This window comes from Macaca fascicularis, chromosome 7, assembly GCF_037993035.2.
Source record: "Macaca fascicularis isolate 582-1 chromosome 7, T2T-MFA8v1.1".
Classification (NCBI taxonomy): domain Eukaryota; kingdom Metazoa; phylum Chordata; class Mammalia; order Primates; family Cercopithecidae; genus Macaca; species Macaca fascicularis.
The window spans coordinates 33709441-33724397 of record NC_088381.1 but is presented as its reverse complement, the minus strand read 5'-3'; the positions used below and the strand labels follow the sequence as shown (position 1 = coordinate 33724397).

General features: G+C 36.9%; 1 protein-coding gene across 24 annotated transcripts in view; it reads right to left on the bottom strand.

Annotated features, from left to right (window-relative positions):
• TCF12 (transcription factor 12) overlaps window positions 1-14957 on the bottom strand; it is a 375367-nt gene that overhangs the window by 23926 nt on the left and 336484 nt on the right. For all 24 annotated transcript variants that reach the window (XM_045397269.3, XM_045397270.3, XM_073995877.1 and 21 more), the window contains 2 exons: window positions 5512-5626; window positions 4450-4612 (listed from right to left, as the gene is read on the bottom strand). In XM_045397269.3, coding sequence (XP_045253204.2) covers window positions 4450-4612; window positions 5512-5626 — 278 coding nt within the window. The remainder of the gene's footprint in view (window positions 1-4449; window positions 4613-5511; window positions 5627-14957) is intronic.

Sequence of the window (14957 nt, the reverse complement as noted above, 5' to 3'; positions counted from 1 at the left end):
CTATAATATGGGTCAGCAAACTGATCTATGAGCTGGTCATCCGTATTTGTAAGTAAAATTTTATTGGAACAGCGATACCCATTTGACTTTGGCTACTTTTGTGCTATGATGGCAGAGGTGAGTAGCTGTGACAGAGACTGTATGTCCAATAAAGCCTAAAATAGTCACTATTTGGGCCTTTATAAAGAAAGTTTGCTGATTCCTGATCTATAAGATGATGAATACAGAGGAAAGATGTAAATTGTTTCCCTTAAAATTCTATTTGAATGAAAACTATGTAAGAGTTAAGATGCCTCCAGAGAGTGGTCTCTGAATTCCTTGACACAGTTTTTCCTTCCTTATGCCCCTGATAGTTGAGTACAATGCATATTAAAGTAACAACATTAACATCATAAGATTTCCTTTTTCCCAAGATAAATGTTTAGGTGTTGAAAACAGTGAGAACGTCAAAAGAGCAAAAGGACCCGTTTTAAGTACGTGAATGACAGAAAGGACCATTCTGCTTCTTTTAGTTTTATCTACTATCCTCATTGCACCATAATTCACCACAAAGAACGATGTTTTAAATCTGTATAACATATATACATATCATTGATAAATGAGTATGTATGCCAAGAAATAGAGTGTACCACAAATATACTAAATGATCTAACTTTTAAATTTTCATCAAAAAAAGTATTTTTTTTTAGAGACAGCATTTCTGTGTGAGCCAGGCTAGAGCGCAGTGGCATGATCACGGCTCACTACAGCCTCAAACTTCTGAACTCAAGCAATCTTCCTGCCTTACCCTCCCAAGTAGCTGGGACTACGGGCGTTTGCCACCATGCCCCGCTGGTTTTTATAACTTTTTGTAGAGACAGAATCTAGCTATGTAGCCCAGGCTGGTCTTGAACTTCTGGTCTCAAGTGATCCTCCTGCCTTAGCCACCCAAAGTGCTGAGCCACTGTGCCTGGCCTAACTCATCTAATTTTAATGTAGAACTGGAAGAAAAATTTGAAGGAAAAATCTGGAAATCACTTGAAACTAATGTACTATGTGTCTGTATTCACACTTCAAAGCAAGGTCAAGTCCATTTTCTAGAAAACTCCATGACATCATTCTGTCTAGAATACTTCCTTTTTCATACTTTTCTCAAATTACTATTTAAATGTTTGTTAAAAACAAACATTTTTTGAGAAGGACCGATGGTAAATATTCTCAGCTTTGGTGGGCCATATAGTCTCTGTGGCAACTATTCTAGTCTGGCAATGCAGTATGAAAACAGTCACAGACAATGGGTAAATGAATGGGGCATGGTGGTGTTCTAATAAAACTTTATAAAAACAGGCAGCACCCGGGCGCAGTGGCTCACACCTGTAATCCCAGCACTTTGGGAGGACGAGGTGAGCAGATCACTGGAGGCTAGGAGTTTGAAACCAGCCTGGAAAATATGGTGAAACCCTGTCTCTACTAAAAATACAAAAATTAGCCAGGCATGGCGCCTGCCTGTTATCCCAGCCACTTGGGAGGCTGAGGCTGCAGTGAGCCAAGATCACACCATGGCATTCCAGCCTGGGTGACAGCGAGACCCTGTCTTAAAATACACATGTGCACGCGCGCACACACACACACACACACACACACACACACACACAAATAAAATAATAAAAACAAAAATAGGCAGTGAGCTGGGTAGGCCCATGGGCCATAATTTGTAGACCCCTTGTTTAATTAAATCAGTCTTACCATATATTTAGCCCTTATATTAATATACAGTTATGAGCCCATAATAACATTCTGGTCAATGAAGGACTACATATATGACAGTGGTCTTATTATATTGGAGCTAAAAAATGTCTACTATCTAGTAATGTAGCTGTGGTAAGGCTGCAGCACATTAGTCATGTAATACATTGTTTGTACAGGTGCTGATATAAACAAACATACTGTGCTGCCAGTTGTATAAAAGCATGCAATGAAGTACAGTACACACTACAGCAAGTCCTCAATGTCATTGATCAGTTTAATGACATACAATAAAACCAGTTTTATCATAGGTTAATTGATATAAATAAGAGGTAAGTTCCTAGAGTACATTTCTGGTGATGAAATACCACCAAACTTCTAAATAAAGACCAAAATACACTTCTAATATTAAACAATGAAATAAATGTGAACTATTCATACATTTAAGAAAGACTCATAAAAATAAGTAAGATTATTATTTACCCAATTATTCAAGTTCAGGGTCAGTGGGAGGCTGGAGCCTAGCCCAGCAGCCCAGGGAGCAAGGCAGAAACTACCCTGGACAGGATGCCATTTCATTGCAGGGCACACTCTCACACACACACCCACACTCTCTCATACTGGGACAATTTAGACACATTAATCAACCTAATGCACATTTTCGGGGTGAAGGAAGAAACTGGAGTACTCAGAGAAAACCCACATGAGGAGACGTGGGAAGAATGTGCAAACTCTACAATGAAAGAGGCTCCAGCTAGGAATCAATTTTTTTTCTCATCATTTCACAAAATGATGTTTTTTGAGGACCTGCTGTACTTGGTAATAATAACTAGTTATGTTATTGGTTTATTTATACTATACTATACTATACTATACTATACTATACTATACTATACTATACTTTTTATCATTAGGGTATACTTCTAACTTAAAAAAAAAGTTGGCTGGGTGCGGTGGCCCACGTCTGTAATCCCAGCACTTTGGGAGGCCAAGGCAAGCAGATCACTGGAGGTCAGGAGTTCGAGACCAGCCTGGCCAACGTGGCGAAATTCCATCTCTACTAAAAATACAAAAATTCACCGGGCGTGGTGGCAGGCACCTGTAGTACTCTGGAGGCTGAGGCAAGAGAACTGCTTGAACCCGCGAGGCGGAGGCTGCAGTGAGCTGAGATTGTGCCACTGCACTCCAGCCTGGGTGACAAGAGCGAGACTCCATCTCAAAAAAACAACAAAAAAAGAAAAGGTTAACTGTAAGACCTGAGGGCAGGTCCTTTAGGAGGTATTCCAGAAGAGGGCTTTGTTACCATAGGAGATGACAGCTTCCTGCATGTTACTGCCTGTGAAGATGTTCAGTGGGACAAGATGTGGAGGTGGAAGACAGTGATATTAATGATCTTGACCTTGTGGAGGCCTAGGCTAACATGTGTGTTTGTGTCTTAGTTTTTAACAAAAAAGTTTGAAAAGTAAAAAAAAAAATTTAAATAGAAAAAAGCTTACAAAGGCCGGGTACGGTCGCTCATGCCTGTAATCCCCGCATTTTGGGAGGCTGAGGTAGGCAGATCACTTGTGGTCAGGAGTTCCAGACTTGCCTGGCCAACATGGTGAAACCCCATCTCTACTAAAACTACAAAAATTAGCCTGGAGTGGTGAGGGGTACCTGTAATCCCAGCTACTTGGGAGGCTGAGGCAGGAGAATCATTTGAACCCAGGAGGCGGGGGTTGCAGTGATCTGAGATGATGCCACTGCATTCCAGCCTGGGTGACAGAGCAAGACTCCATCTCAAAACAAAAAAAAAACAAGAAAACAAAAAAAGCTTACAAAAGAACTTAAAGAAAATATTTTTGTATAGCTATATAATGTGTTTGTGTTTTAAGCTATCACTACAAGAGTCAAAAAGTTAAAAATAATGTAAAAGTTTTTAAAGTAAAAGACAAACAGTAAGCTAAGGTTAATTTACTATCGAAGAGAAATATGTTTTAATAAATGAAATATAGCCTAAATGTACAGTGTCTGTGAAGTCTACAATAGTGTACAGAAATGTCCTAGGCCTTCACATTCACTCACCACCTGCTCATTGAATCACCCAGAGCAATTTCGAGTCCTGCAAGCTCTATTCAAGATAAGTGCCCTATATAGGTGTACCATTTTTTATCTTTTATTTTTACTGTGCCTTTTAGGTGTTTAGATACATAAATTCTTACCATTGTGTTACAATTGCCTATAGCACTCAGTTCAGTAACATGGTATACAGGTACACAGCCTAGGAACAGGTTAGGTTTGTGAAAGTATACTGTATGTTTGCACAATGATGAAATTGCCTAGCAATGCATTTCTTAGAATATATCCCGTTGTTAAGTGACACCTGACCATATTCAAATACTAATTGATAAAATCTAAATGTCCGTAACACACAATTTAACTTCTTTTAGCTATTTTACCTTCTACTTGTCTAACAGACTAAGCAACTTGAGCGAAGAGACATAATTATATTTTATATATAGTCCCTCAAATGGTGTAGTATGAAGGAAAACATAATTTTGAAATCAAACCTTCACATACTTCTCTTTTATAGGGATGATATGGTGATTGAGACAACATACACAAAAATCCTAACACGATATCTAGAACATAGCTGGCAGTTAATAAATGCATGACACCCAACTTCTCAAGTATTTTTACCTACGGAAAATGAGTAAAATTTAAAACCTGGATGCTAACAAATACCTTGTTCTGCCTCTAGATGAAACCTTGATGTCTTTTTGGGAGGATTCATCATCAGACTTCATGTCATCTGATGAAGGAGGTTCATGAAGGTTTTCATCCTTTTCTTTGTTTTCAGTCTTGATTTCTGTTGTAACAACAGTTCCAGACTGACTCTGCAAGCCACCTAACAAAGAGGCAAAGGAAAGATAAAAGACGAGACGCATTTATGAATTAGAGCTAAGACAATAAAAAGCTTTCTAGCTGGTGAATATCCTTAGCAGTTACAGGGTTAGGATGGAGGTTTGAAGATGTAGGAAAGTATACTATTTAGAGCTGAAAAGAATATGTCCACATCCTTGTGCTTTTTAACAGCATTTATATTTAAAAGAACAAGTCTGACCCCTATGACCAGTCTAATGCTCACTTTCAGGCACTATTTAACAAAAGAACAAGGATGAGAAACAATGGATTTTAGAAACTAACTTCTAAGATGCTGCAGAGGTAAAGGACATAAGCTTAACATCTTCCTGGATACACAGTAAAATAGGCATCACGGTTAAATGTAACTGGGAGAACTTTATTTTGGTGATCTTATTTGCACTTTTAAGTGCTCTATCTTCACACTTATTTGTCAGCTCTATTGGAGCAGTGATCAAGTTTGTTTTTTATCGAAACTGTATGTCTCTTCAATCAAACGATAATCTCTAAAACAACAGCTTCCATCATTCAGAGCTCTCAGTATAGTCAGAAATATCTGTCACTGCCTCTGGGGACCATGAAGACACATTCATGAGGGAAAATGTCTGAGGAAGAGGGACATGACAGAACAGGAAGAGGTAAAAGATAACTGGTAAATACTGAACAATAGTCTATACGTGGATCTATTCACCAATAAGTATCTGTAATTGTCAACCTAGGTGGGCCAGTTGGAACCCTAAATATCTGCTCTCCACAGTACTATCTGGAACTCCCTCACCTAAATGACTTTTGATTCACAGATGTCAATCCAGCTGTGAGAAAGGTGAGAGTGTTTCAAACGATATCTCTGTCTGCATTAAATCTGAAAACCAACAATACAGTTACCTCTATAATTTTCTTGTGTTTTATGGTTCAGGTCTGTGCTTGAAGTAGTGACTGTACTAGACAGGACTGAATGATTGCCATTGAGACTGACAGAGTCTTCCCGATGAGTTCCAACCTAAAGTTAAAGAAAATCCACAAAAACCCAAAAATAAAAAAATGATCAAGATAGTTCAGGGGCAATAACTGTCCAAATTATTCTACTTGGTTTAATAGAGAAAACAGTATCACTCATCTGATTTCAGCAACTTTTTCTGGATGTCATTACTCTGGTTTTTGGGGAGAATTTCAAAATATTAATACTTCACAGTAGTACTGCTTTTAAATCAAAAGAACACATACCGTTTTTTAAAAATGAAACTTCTAATTTGTAAATTTTAAATCCCACAGAGGGTGTTTGTGAGAAACAAATGAGCTGATAAAGCATTCTATAAGTCACAATGCACTACACATCATAGGGTCTATTAATAATCCTATATAATCAGTCGGAAAATCTATTTCATATAATACCTAAATACATTAAAGTATGCATGAACTGGCATTGAACAAAATACTTCTACATTCCAAGCAATAGTAGTATTTATCTAAGTTTGCCCCTCTATCATATATAGTATCTTATTTTTTCTCTGTCTCCCTTCAAAATTTTTGAAAGAGCAACAAAAGCAATACAAAATTAAAAGAATTTAGGCCGGGCGCGGTGGCTCACACCTGTAATCCCAGTACTTTGAGAGGCAGAGGCAGGCGGATCACAAGGTTAGGAAATCAAGACCATCCTAGCTAACATGGTGAAACCTTATCTCTACTAAAAATACAAAAAATTAGCTGCGCATGGTAGCAGGTGCCTGTAGTCTCAGCTACTTGGGAGGCTGAGGCAGGAGGATGGTGTGAACCCGGGAGGCAGAGCTTGCAGTGAGCAAGATCGCGCCACTGAACTCCAGCCTGGGCAACAGAGCAAGACTGTCTCAAAAACAAAACAAAACGAACAAACAAAAAAACAAACAACAACAACAACAACAACAACAAAAGAACTAAACAAAAGTTGTGCATTGCTAGGCAGCAAAATTGGCATGTATTTTTATTTTCAGCTTTAATCAAACTTATATGAGTCACAGTTAACCTGAAATAGAAAAGCTAAAGCATGCAAACACCATCAAACAGTCAGCTATTGCAATATTAATATACATAGAAAAACTTGTTACAGATGAAGTTTTTATTAGAATAGTAGCAGACGTGTCAACTAGAAGATTAAGTTTTTAATTAAATAGGTTTATTGCCTGGAGTTATACATGAGAACCACTGTTTTTCAATAAATCCTTCAATCCTAGTAAACTGCCAAGCTTTGAATCCCTCTTGAGTAATTAATATAGCTTTTATCTTCCATGACTTTGTATGATTTTACCCTAAGAGGAACAAATACCCCTATGCGAGTTTATCCTTTGGTTTTTCTGTGAGCTAAACAAAAGGAACCAAAGCAAAATTTTAGGTAATACAGGTCATTTGGTAGTAGATCTAATTAGAATAGATTCGTTCTTCCACCACACTTTCTAAGAAATGTTTGTGTTTTACACTTATTCTCATCTTTATTTTTAAGAAGCCCATTTAGTGGATTTTAAAATTTAATTCAATAGTTACTTTTAAAACGATTTTAGGATTGGTCATTGCTGAGCACTATTTGTGTCACTACTCCCTTAGGTAATAATCATGCATCCATTACACCCTTTTCCTAAACCACACAATTTCACCATGTATTGGAATCACAAAATCTTAAAGCTGGGAAGGGACCACAGAAACTATGGCAGACTTCCATCCCACTTCCCACTTTCAGAAAGTTTCAGTATTTAGTTGTTCCCCTAAAAAACTTGAGAAGAATCTGAAGTACTCAACCTAACAATCAGTAAAGAAATGGACTGTGAAAATTGTATTTAAGAGAGCAAATTATTTTTAAAATGTTTCAAGAAATTCTGTTTCAAGGGTATCATGGTCTTGTTTATTCTTAACGAACGAGGGTGCTTTCTTACTATGAAGTACTCAGTGATGTAAGAGGAAAGGAAGTTCAAAATCCCATTTTATAAAAATAGATATGGGCAAACACAATATATGGCTGCAAATTCTTTGGAACCTTGGAAGATAAGGCCTACTCTAAAGATTAAATACATCTAGGAGAATTTTGATGGGCTGGGGAAATAATTGTAAGTTAAAGTAAAAGCTGAGGTGTATTTGTATTTATAATAATGTGGACTTGAAACTTCGATGATCCCTGGCAATATGTGCTAATTCTGTTTTTACATAACATTTTGAACTATCACACCAAGTAATTTAAAAGGAAATAGCCTTCTAAAATTTAAATTTTAAACATATGTATACTTAGTGTATGTTACACATGTGAAACATTTTATAGCTATGTAAGGCAATACTACTGACAGTAACAAATTGAATTTTCACTTATCTAAGTGATGATACATCTGCTGAATTCTGATTTCCTTTTACTTCAGTATAAATAATTCTTTGATTTTTTAAAAACTCAACTGTTAAAAAAATGTCTGATCATTATCTAAATAATAAATCTTAGAAATTTTACTTTTCCCTTAAGGAAAATCAGAAAGAGTGCTAGATTTGTTTTGCAACAGAAACACCAGCAAATATTTTTACACTATAGAATAATACAAACTAAGTATTTTCTCACATGAACTTAAACATAGTTTACAAAAGAAAAAATTTAACTGGCACACACAGGAAAAATATAAGCCTTTAAAAAAAAGGCCTCAGACTAGAAGAAGGCTTGAAGTCTGGAGTTTTTCATGTTAATGAAGTTAGCAGGAACTTTTTCTTTGTAACTTGATTCCCCTTGCAAATGGCCCTCATATATTTTCTGGAGAATTTGACTTTCACAGTTCTTATAGTTCTCTTTAACCCTTGCTCTCCTGGGCTCCCAAGTCTTCCCTTTAATCTGCAGCTCCACATTCAAATGGCTCTGTCTACACATACAACAGGTGTATAAACAGTTCTTTGTCTGAGCCTAGAGCCTGTGGGGCCAGCCAGATAGGACTCAGTTTAATTGTTCACCTCGTTAGCATACAGCTGACAGGCTGCGGCTGTTGGGGGAGTAGCAGGGCAAGGCAAACCCCAAGGCCTGCTACCCTCTATGTTTCAATGATTATGAAGAGCTCCAGTTCAGAATAAAAGGCCCATGCCATTAAATGACACCATCCTGCATACTCAATCTTCGCCATCTATGTATGGCCTTACTTTTCTGGGAGCACCCAACAATGGACTTGTTTCCATTTAATTTGGCCAATGGCTTTAGCACTCACAATGGAAAAATGTTAAATCGAATTAGTTGATTAACAAGAGGTCTTGTGAATTAAGGGACAAACGGAAAAACAGTATGAATTCCTCTTGATTTTGAATTCTATTCTAATAATTTGTTCAATTTGTACTATTCACTGAACACTAATGATTTAAATTAATCACTATTAATTTACAGATTGGTTAAAGGATCTTTATATACTGCCTACTCCAAGATTTTGATTTATCTGAAGAGAGGTTTTACTAGAAACTTGGTAGTATTACATTTGTTATGGTTCCTTTTAAATATTTCCATAAATGTATCACCTCTACGTTTTTCAAATTTAAAAAAAGTTGCCATTTTGAACAATTGTGAATTTTAAAATGTTACCAAAAGCCTTAAAAAGCACTATAATGTAGTCTTAATAAAAATAAAAATTTTAAAAATTGTCCATTTAGGAAAAATTACTTGGAAAGAGTAAAAGAGTGGTTAAAAGTAAAATCCTTCTACTCAGTTGAAACATAGACACACAACTTCTACTGTATTACAAACCCCTTTACTAAAATTAAATACTGTCCAAATGGAAGATTAAAATGATTTCAAATTTATTTTGATAAATGACAAAAATGCCAAGATAATTTTGAATAAAATATTACCCTATTTGCCTATCAGTCTTTACTTAGTCTTAAGTCTCCTGTAACTAAGAAACATATAGTTTCTCTAACTGCTTTAAAATTTAGAAAACAGATATGATTTATATTTTTAAATGATTGTATAAGGCAGACTTACATTTTATAATTTAACATTATTTACTATGCTCTCATACAAGAATATGTCACTTCTTCAACCACCACTTAACAACAAAAAACCCAAGCAATACCAGAAACTAAGAGAAATGCCTGGATTAAATTTTATCAGGACTTGTAACAATGAAATCAAAAGATCTCACAGATAAAATTTTATCCTATGTCATGAATAATAAACTGTTTTAGATCTGCATCAAGTTTCCATTAGTACAAAATGCTTCGAATTTCATTTAGTTTTGGTTTGAAGTTACTGTCTGATTGAGAAATAACAGTACTTTTCATTAAAGAGAAAGGTACTTCGATGGAGTTATCTTGTTGGGCCTAGGTACTTAGGCATTACAGCCATAAATCGATGGGATGTACACAAACTTTACACTGCAGAGAGCTCTTTGAAATGCTCAAATGAAATTCATGATTCTCTCTTTTTTTAAAATTGATACAGAATCTCACTCTGTCACTCAGGATGAAGTGTGGTAGTGTGATCATGGCTCACTGCAGCCTTGAACTCCTGGAACAAGTGATCCTCTCACCTCTTCCTCGCAAGTACCTGGGATTATAGGCATGAGCCACCACATATGGCTAAGATGAGGTCTCCCCATGTTGCCCAGGCTGGTCTTGAACTCCTAGGCTGAAGCAATAGTTCCACCTTAGCCTCCCGAAGTGCTGGGATTACAGGTGTAAGCCACCATACATTGCTAAAATTCGTGATTCCTTTTATTTTCAGTTTTCTACTAAAAAATTTTTCTTCTCAGTAGTTTATTCTAAAAGTTTAGCCTTAGCTAAATAAATGGGAACAAAACTAAAGCCAAATGCTGACATTTCAATAGTTCTAAAAACTCTTGATTTCGTGTTTTAAAATTTAAATGACATATCAATATCAAATACTAATGAGGACAAGGAAATGCTTGGCCAAATGGTTACTGTGTCTGTGTAAACTTTACACTGCTAGCAGCCTTGATCACTGACTTGTCTGTACTGCAGATTGGGAGCTGACCTGTCTGTACCTCTATCTAATCTATCTATCTATCTATCTATCTATCTATCTATCTATCTATCTATCTATCTATCTATCTATCTATCTTTCTATCTATCTATCTATCTTTCTATCTAATCTATCTAAATATATATTATACATATAAATAAATTTATATATATATATATATTTTTTTTTTAAGAGACAGGGTCTCACTCTGTTGTCCAGGCTCAAGTGCAGTGGTATGATCATAGCTCACTACAGCCTCAAACTTCTGAGCTCAAGCAATCCTCTTGCCTCAGCCTCCTTCTGAGTAGCTGGGACCACTGGTGTATGGCACCATGCTCACTTAATTAAAATTTTTTTTTTTGTAGATACAGGTTCTCACTTTGTTGTCTAGGTTGGTTTCAAACTCCTGCTTCTAGCAATCCACCCAGCTTGGCCTCCCAAAGTGCTGAGATTACAGGTGTGAACTACCATGCCTGGCCTGTACCACTTTTATCCTGCCATCAACTCTTACTCTTCCACTATCAGTGTGTCTTGGCTCGCCTCAAGTATTACAATTACTTCAACAAAACTCTCAAACTACTCATGAACATAAGCCAAATGTTACAGGCTCCAAGAAAAAGAAAAACATGCTAGCCCCATTATATCTGCTGGGGTGCCAATTTATGTTATAAATCAGGAATTCCCAAGGTCTGGCCTGTAGCCAAATCTTGACCTTTGCTTTTGTAAATAAAGGAGCTTGTTTTTGTAAATAAAATTTTATTGGAATACATCCATGCCCATCTGTTTTCATATTGTCTATAGCTGCTTTCATATTATATTGTCAGAGTTAAGTAGTTGTGACAGACACTATATAGCCTACAAAGCTGAAAATATTTACTCTCTGGCCCTTTATAGAAAAAGCATATTGAACCCTTTTCTAAATACTTGGAGGAAAAGTGATATATTTAAACCCTACAATTAGGATTCTGCCCATTAGGATAAAGTTCCATTATAACAAAAATGTCATCTGAATATTCTGTGGAGGTCGTGAAAATACCTACATTTATCAGAATAATTCTATTCTCTGCAATAAACAAATGGAATAATGAAAAGCAAATGTTTTTGAAAGCAGCTGACCTCATGAATTCTATACGGTGGTACAAAATTGCTGATCAACAAGTGTGTCTGTGATCACTTTGTAAGTTTGGCCACGTAGCCTCCATTATCAGGAGCCTAAAACACACTGAACAACAGCTTGGGCTAGTTGCTGTGGCACTAATGTTGCAGCTCAGACTAAGCCAGACTCACCTCATGTCTCAGGAGACCATTTTTTCTAGACTACTTTGAGATTTTTTTCTTTTTAACTTATGCGAATGCAGAAAAAGATAGACAAACTTCTGGAAAGTTGTAAGAGACCAAAAACAAGGCGGGGAGGGAGGGTGGGGAATTGATTCCAGAATGTAAAACCACATTATTTCTTAGTCATGATCAGTTAGGAGGATGTATGGTTGTGACCAGGGGAAAATAAAAGCTGGAGATTAACTCTTGGAGACAGTTGGCAAGAGTTACAAAAACGTGCTCCCAAAATCACACACTCTGCAAGAATATGAAGAGTTGATGCCATACAGGTGGGCGCTGAGCATGTAAACAAAGGGATCCCAGTAGTACTAATGGAAGTCCTCAGACATGGAAAAGAACCACCACGATAAGACAGTCTTCCTCAGTAAGATGCCTATGACTCTGAGGGGATAGTCAGTGGCAGACTAATCTTCCTTTCATTCCATCCTTTGGTCTTTTTGCTGAAGCTGAGAACTGAGGACTCAGCAGCTAAAAGGCTTACTTCAGAAGGACGGGAGATGAATACTGACTCACCTAACAGTGTCAGATTTTGTCAGCTAATAACTTTATATTTTGAGGCTAAGCCTGGCAGGTACATCTTATCTCCACTGCTAAAAGTATTACTGATTGTGTCTGGATGAGATGAAAACAGCAGATGATTTCTGGCAGATTTTCCACAGCCCTGTACCCACTAAGGTGGTAAGGACTGAAGAGAAGGCCGTGATAGACACACTGAACAACAGCTTGGGCTAGCTGCTGTGGCACTAATGTTGCAGCTCAGACTAAGCCAGACTCACCTCACGTCTCAGGAGACCATTTTTTCTAGACTACTTTGAGATTTTTTTCTTTTTAAGAATATCTCTGGCTGGGTGCAGTGGCTCACGCCTATAATCCCAGCACTTTGGGAGGCCAAGCTGGGTGGATCACAAGGTCAGGAGTTCGAGACCAGCCTGGTCAATATGGTGAAATCCCATCTCTACTCAAAATAGAAAAATTAGCTGGATGTGGTGGCGGGTGCCTATAATCCCAGCTATTCAGGAGGCTGAGGCAGGAGAATCACTTGAATCTGGGAGGCAGAGGTTGTAGTGAGCCGAGGTCACGCCATTGCACTCCAGCCTGGGTGACAGAGCGAGACTCCATCTCAAAAAACAAACAAAAAAACTATCCCTGCCAGACCTTCTGTTGTTGTTCTGAAGTGGGCAGTACATTCCTTCAGCATATAGTGGGAGCTACTTTCTTAGTTATAAGTTTTAGGGTGCCATCCAATGAAAGAATTTTTCCCCTCTAACAGTCCTACTAAAATGCATTAGGTTTTTAGGTGGCTTTGGAGGACTAGATTTTGATAAGTCTCCCTTCCTATTATGGAATATCTGAAATTGGTAAAAAAACAACTTTCTCAAGACAGAAGTCCCATTTTATGCAAACTCCAACTGGGAGAAGCCAGATACATATTAAATACTGTAGCTGATAAGTTGGAATAGGAGCAGTAAGCTAGTAAAAGTGAATAATTAAAAAATCATTAAGAGGTAAGGAATAAGAACTGCAAATATTGCTGCTGAGACTAACTTAAAATTCAAGCATACTGATTTTGAAGTCATGCTTCTAAATAAGGATAAACAGTATTTCAACAAATTATTAATATTCTGCATTCATATTTGTAACAAATTCCTTTAATTATACCATAAAATCATATTTTTTTCTTTCTTTCTTTTTTTTTGGTGAGACAGGGTCTCGCTCTATTGCCAAGGCTGGAGTGCAGTAGCACGAACATGGCTCACTGCAGCCTTGACCTCCTGGGATCAAGAGATTCTCCCACCTAAGCCTTCCATGTAGCTGGGACCACAGGCACACGCCTCTGTGCCAGGCTAACTTTTTTTTATTTTTTTATAGAGATGGGGGTCTTACTTTGTTGCCCAGGCTAGTCTTGGAACTCCAAGCAATCCTCCCGCCTTGGCCTCCCAAAGTGCTGGGATTACAGGTGCGAGCCATGTGACATTTCCCCGTTCTACTAGTTTAATAACTTACATATGTTTTGACACATATTAGCTTATCAATAGCAATAAAAAGTACTTTAAAAGGAGACTGATTTTCAAGATTTCCTGACATTAAAAAAAACAAAGGAACACAAAACAGGCATCTAATGTTACCCATGCTGCTGAAAATACTGTTCTCAGAAAATAGGCAGCCTTGTGTGATGTTTAACTTCAGAGGCTCAAAAATGAGTATATATGTATGTGTATGATATGTGAGTGTGAGAATCTGGAACCAATCCTATCTTACAGAATACAAGCCTTCAGCATTTGGGGCGCATAATTATTTTGATGATAGGTAATGGTTTACACCTAAAAATCTGCTTCGTAGAAGAACATTTCACAGCATGCAATGAACCTTAAAAATCATGCCATAAACATGCAAACACATGGTATAAGTTTAAAATATCAGGTTCAAAAAGAATTTCATTTCTTTAAAAGATAATTTGAATAAAAAATAATGTAAGATGGTAAACACAGAATTTTTGATGTGTATGGCTGTAGAATGAACATCCCCTCTAAAAAATTACCATTTTTTTTTTAAAAGATGGACTGAGTTCTTAAAAATTCTCTTTGTGGGTTAATCTAAAATTGTTTCCTTTATTTATTACTGAAATTACAGCCATTCTTAAAACTACATCCCCACCAAGTTTGGGAATAAAGTTTACATTTGGACCTGTATAAATTACAGTTTCACATTCTTTCTACCATTGAAGGCTGGTTCTAAATTACAATAAACAACTTTTCTAGACCAGAACTCTTGCTATTCAGATTTCCTATGCACTATTTCAAGGCAAAAACTGTGGTGCCAATTATTACACATCTGGAAAAAAATCCAAGTTTAAGCTAAAAATGATCTTTGTAGAAAGCTTCTGCTTTTTGCACAAGGTCACAAGAAGATTTTATGGACTAATACTTAGCCAATACTTTACTGCCAAAGACAGCAAAGAAAATTCTGAAAAGTCAGTCTTTACCTTCCTTTCGGAAAGATCCTCTTCTCAAAGATTTCATTAAAGACATTTAGGACA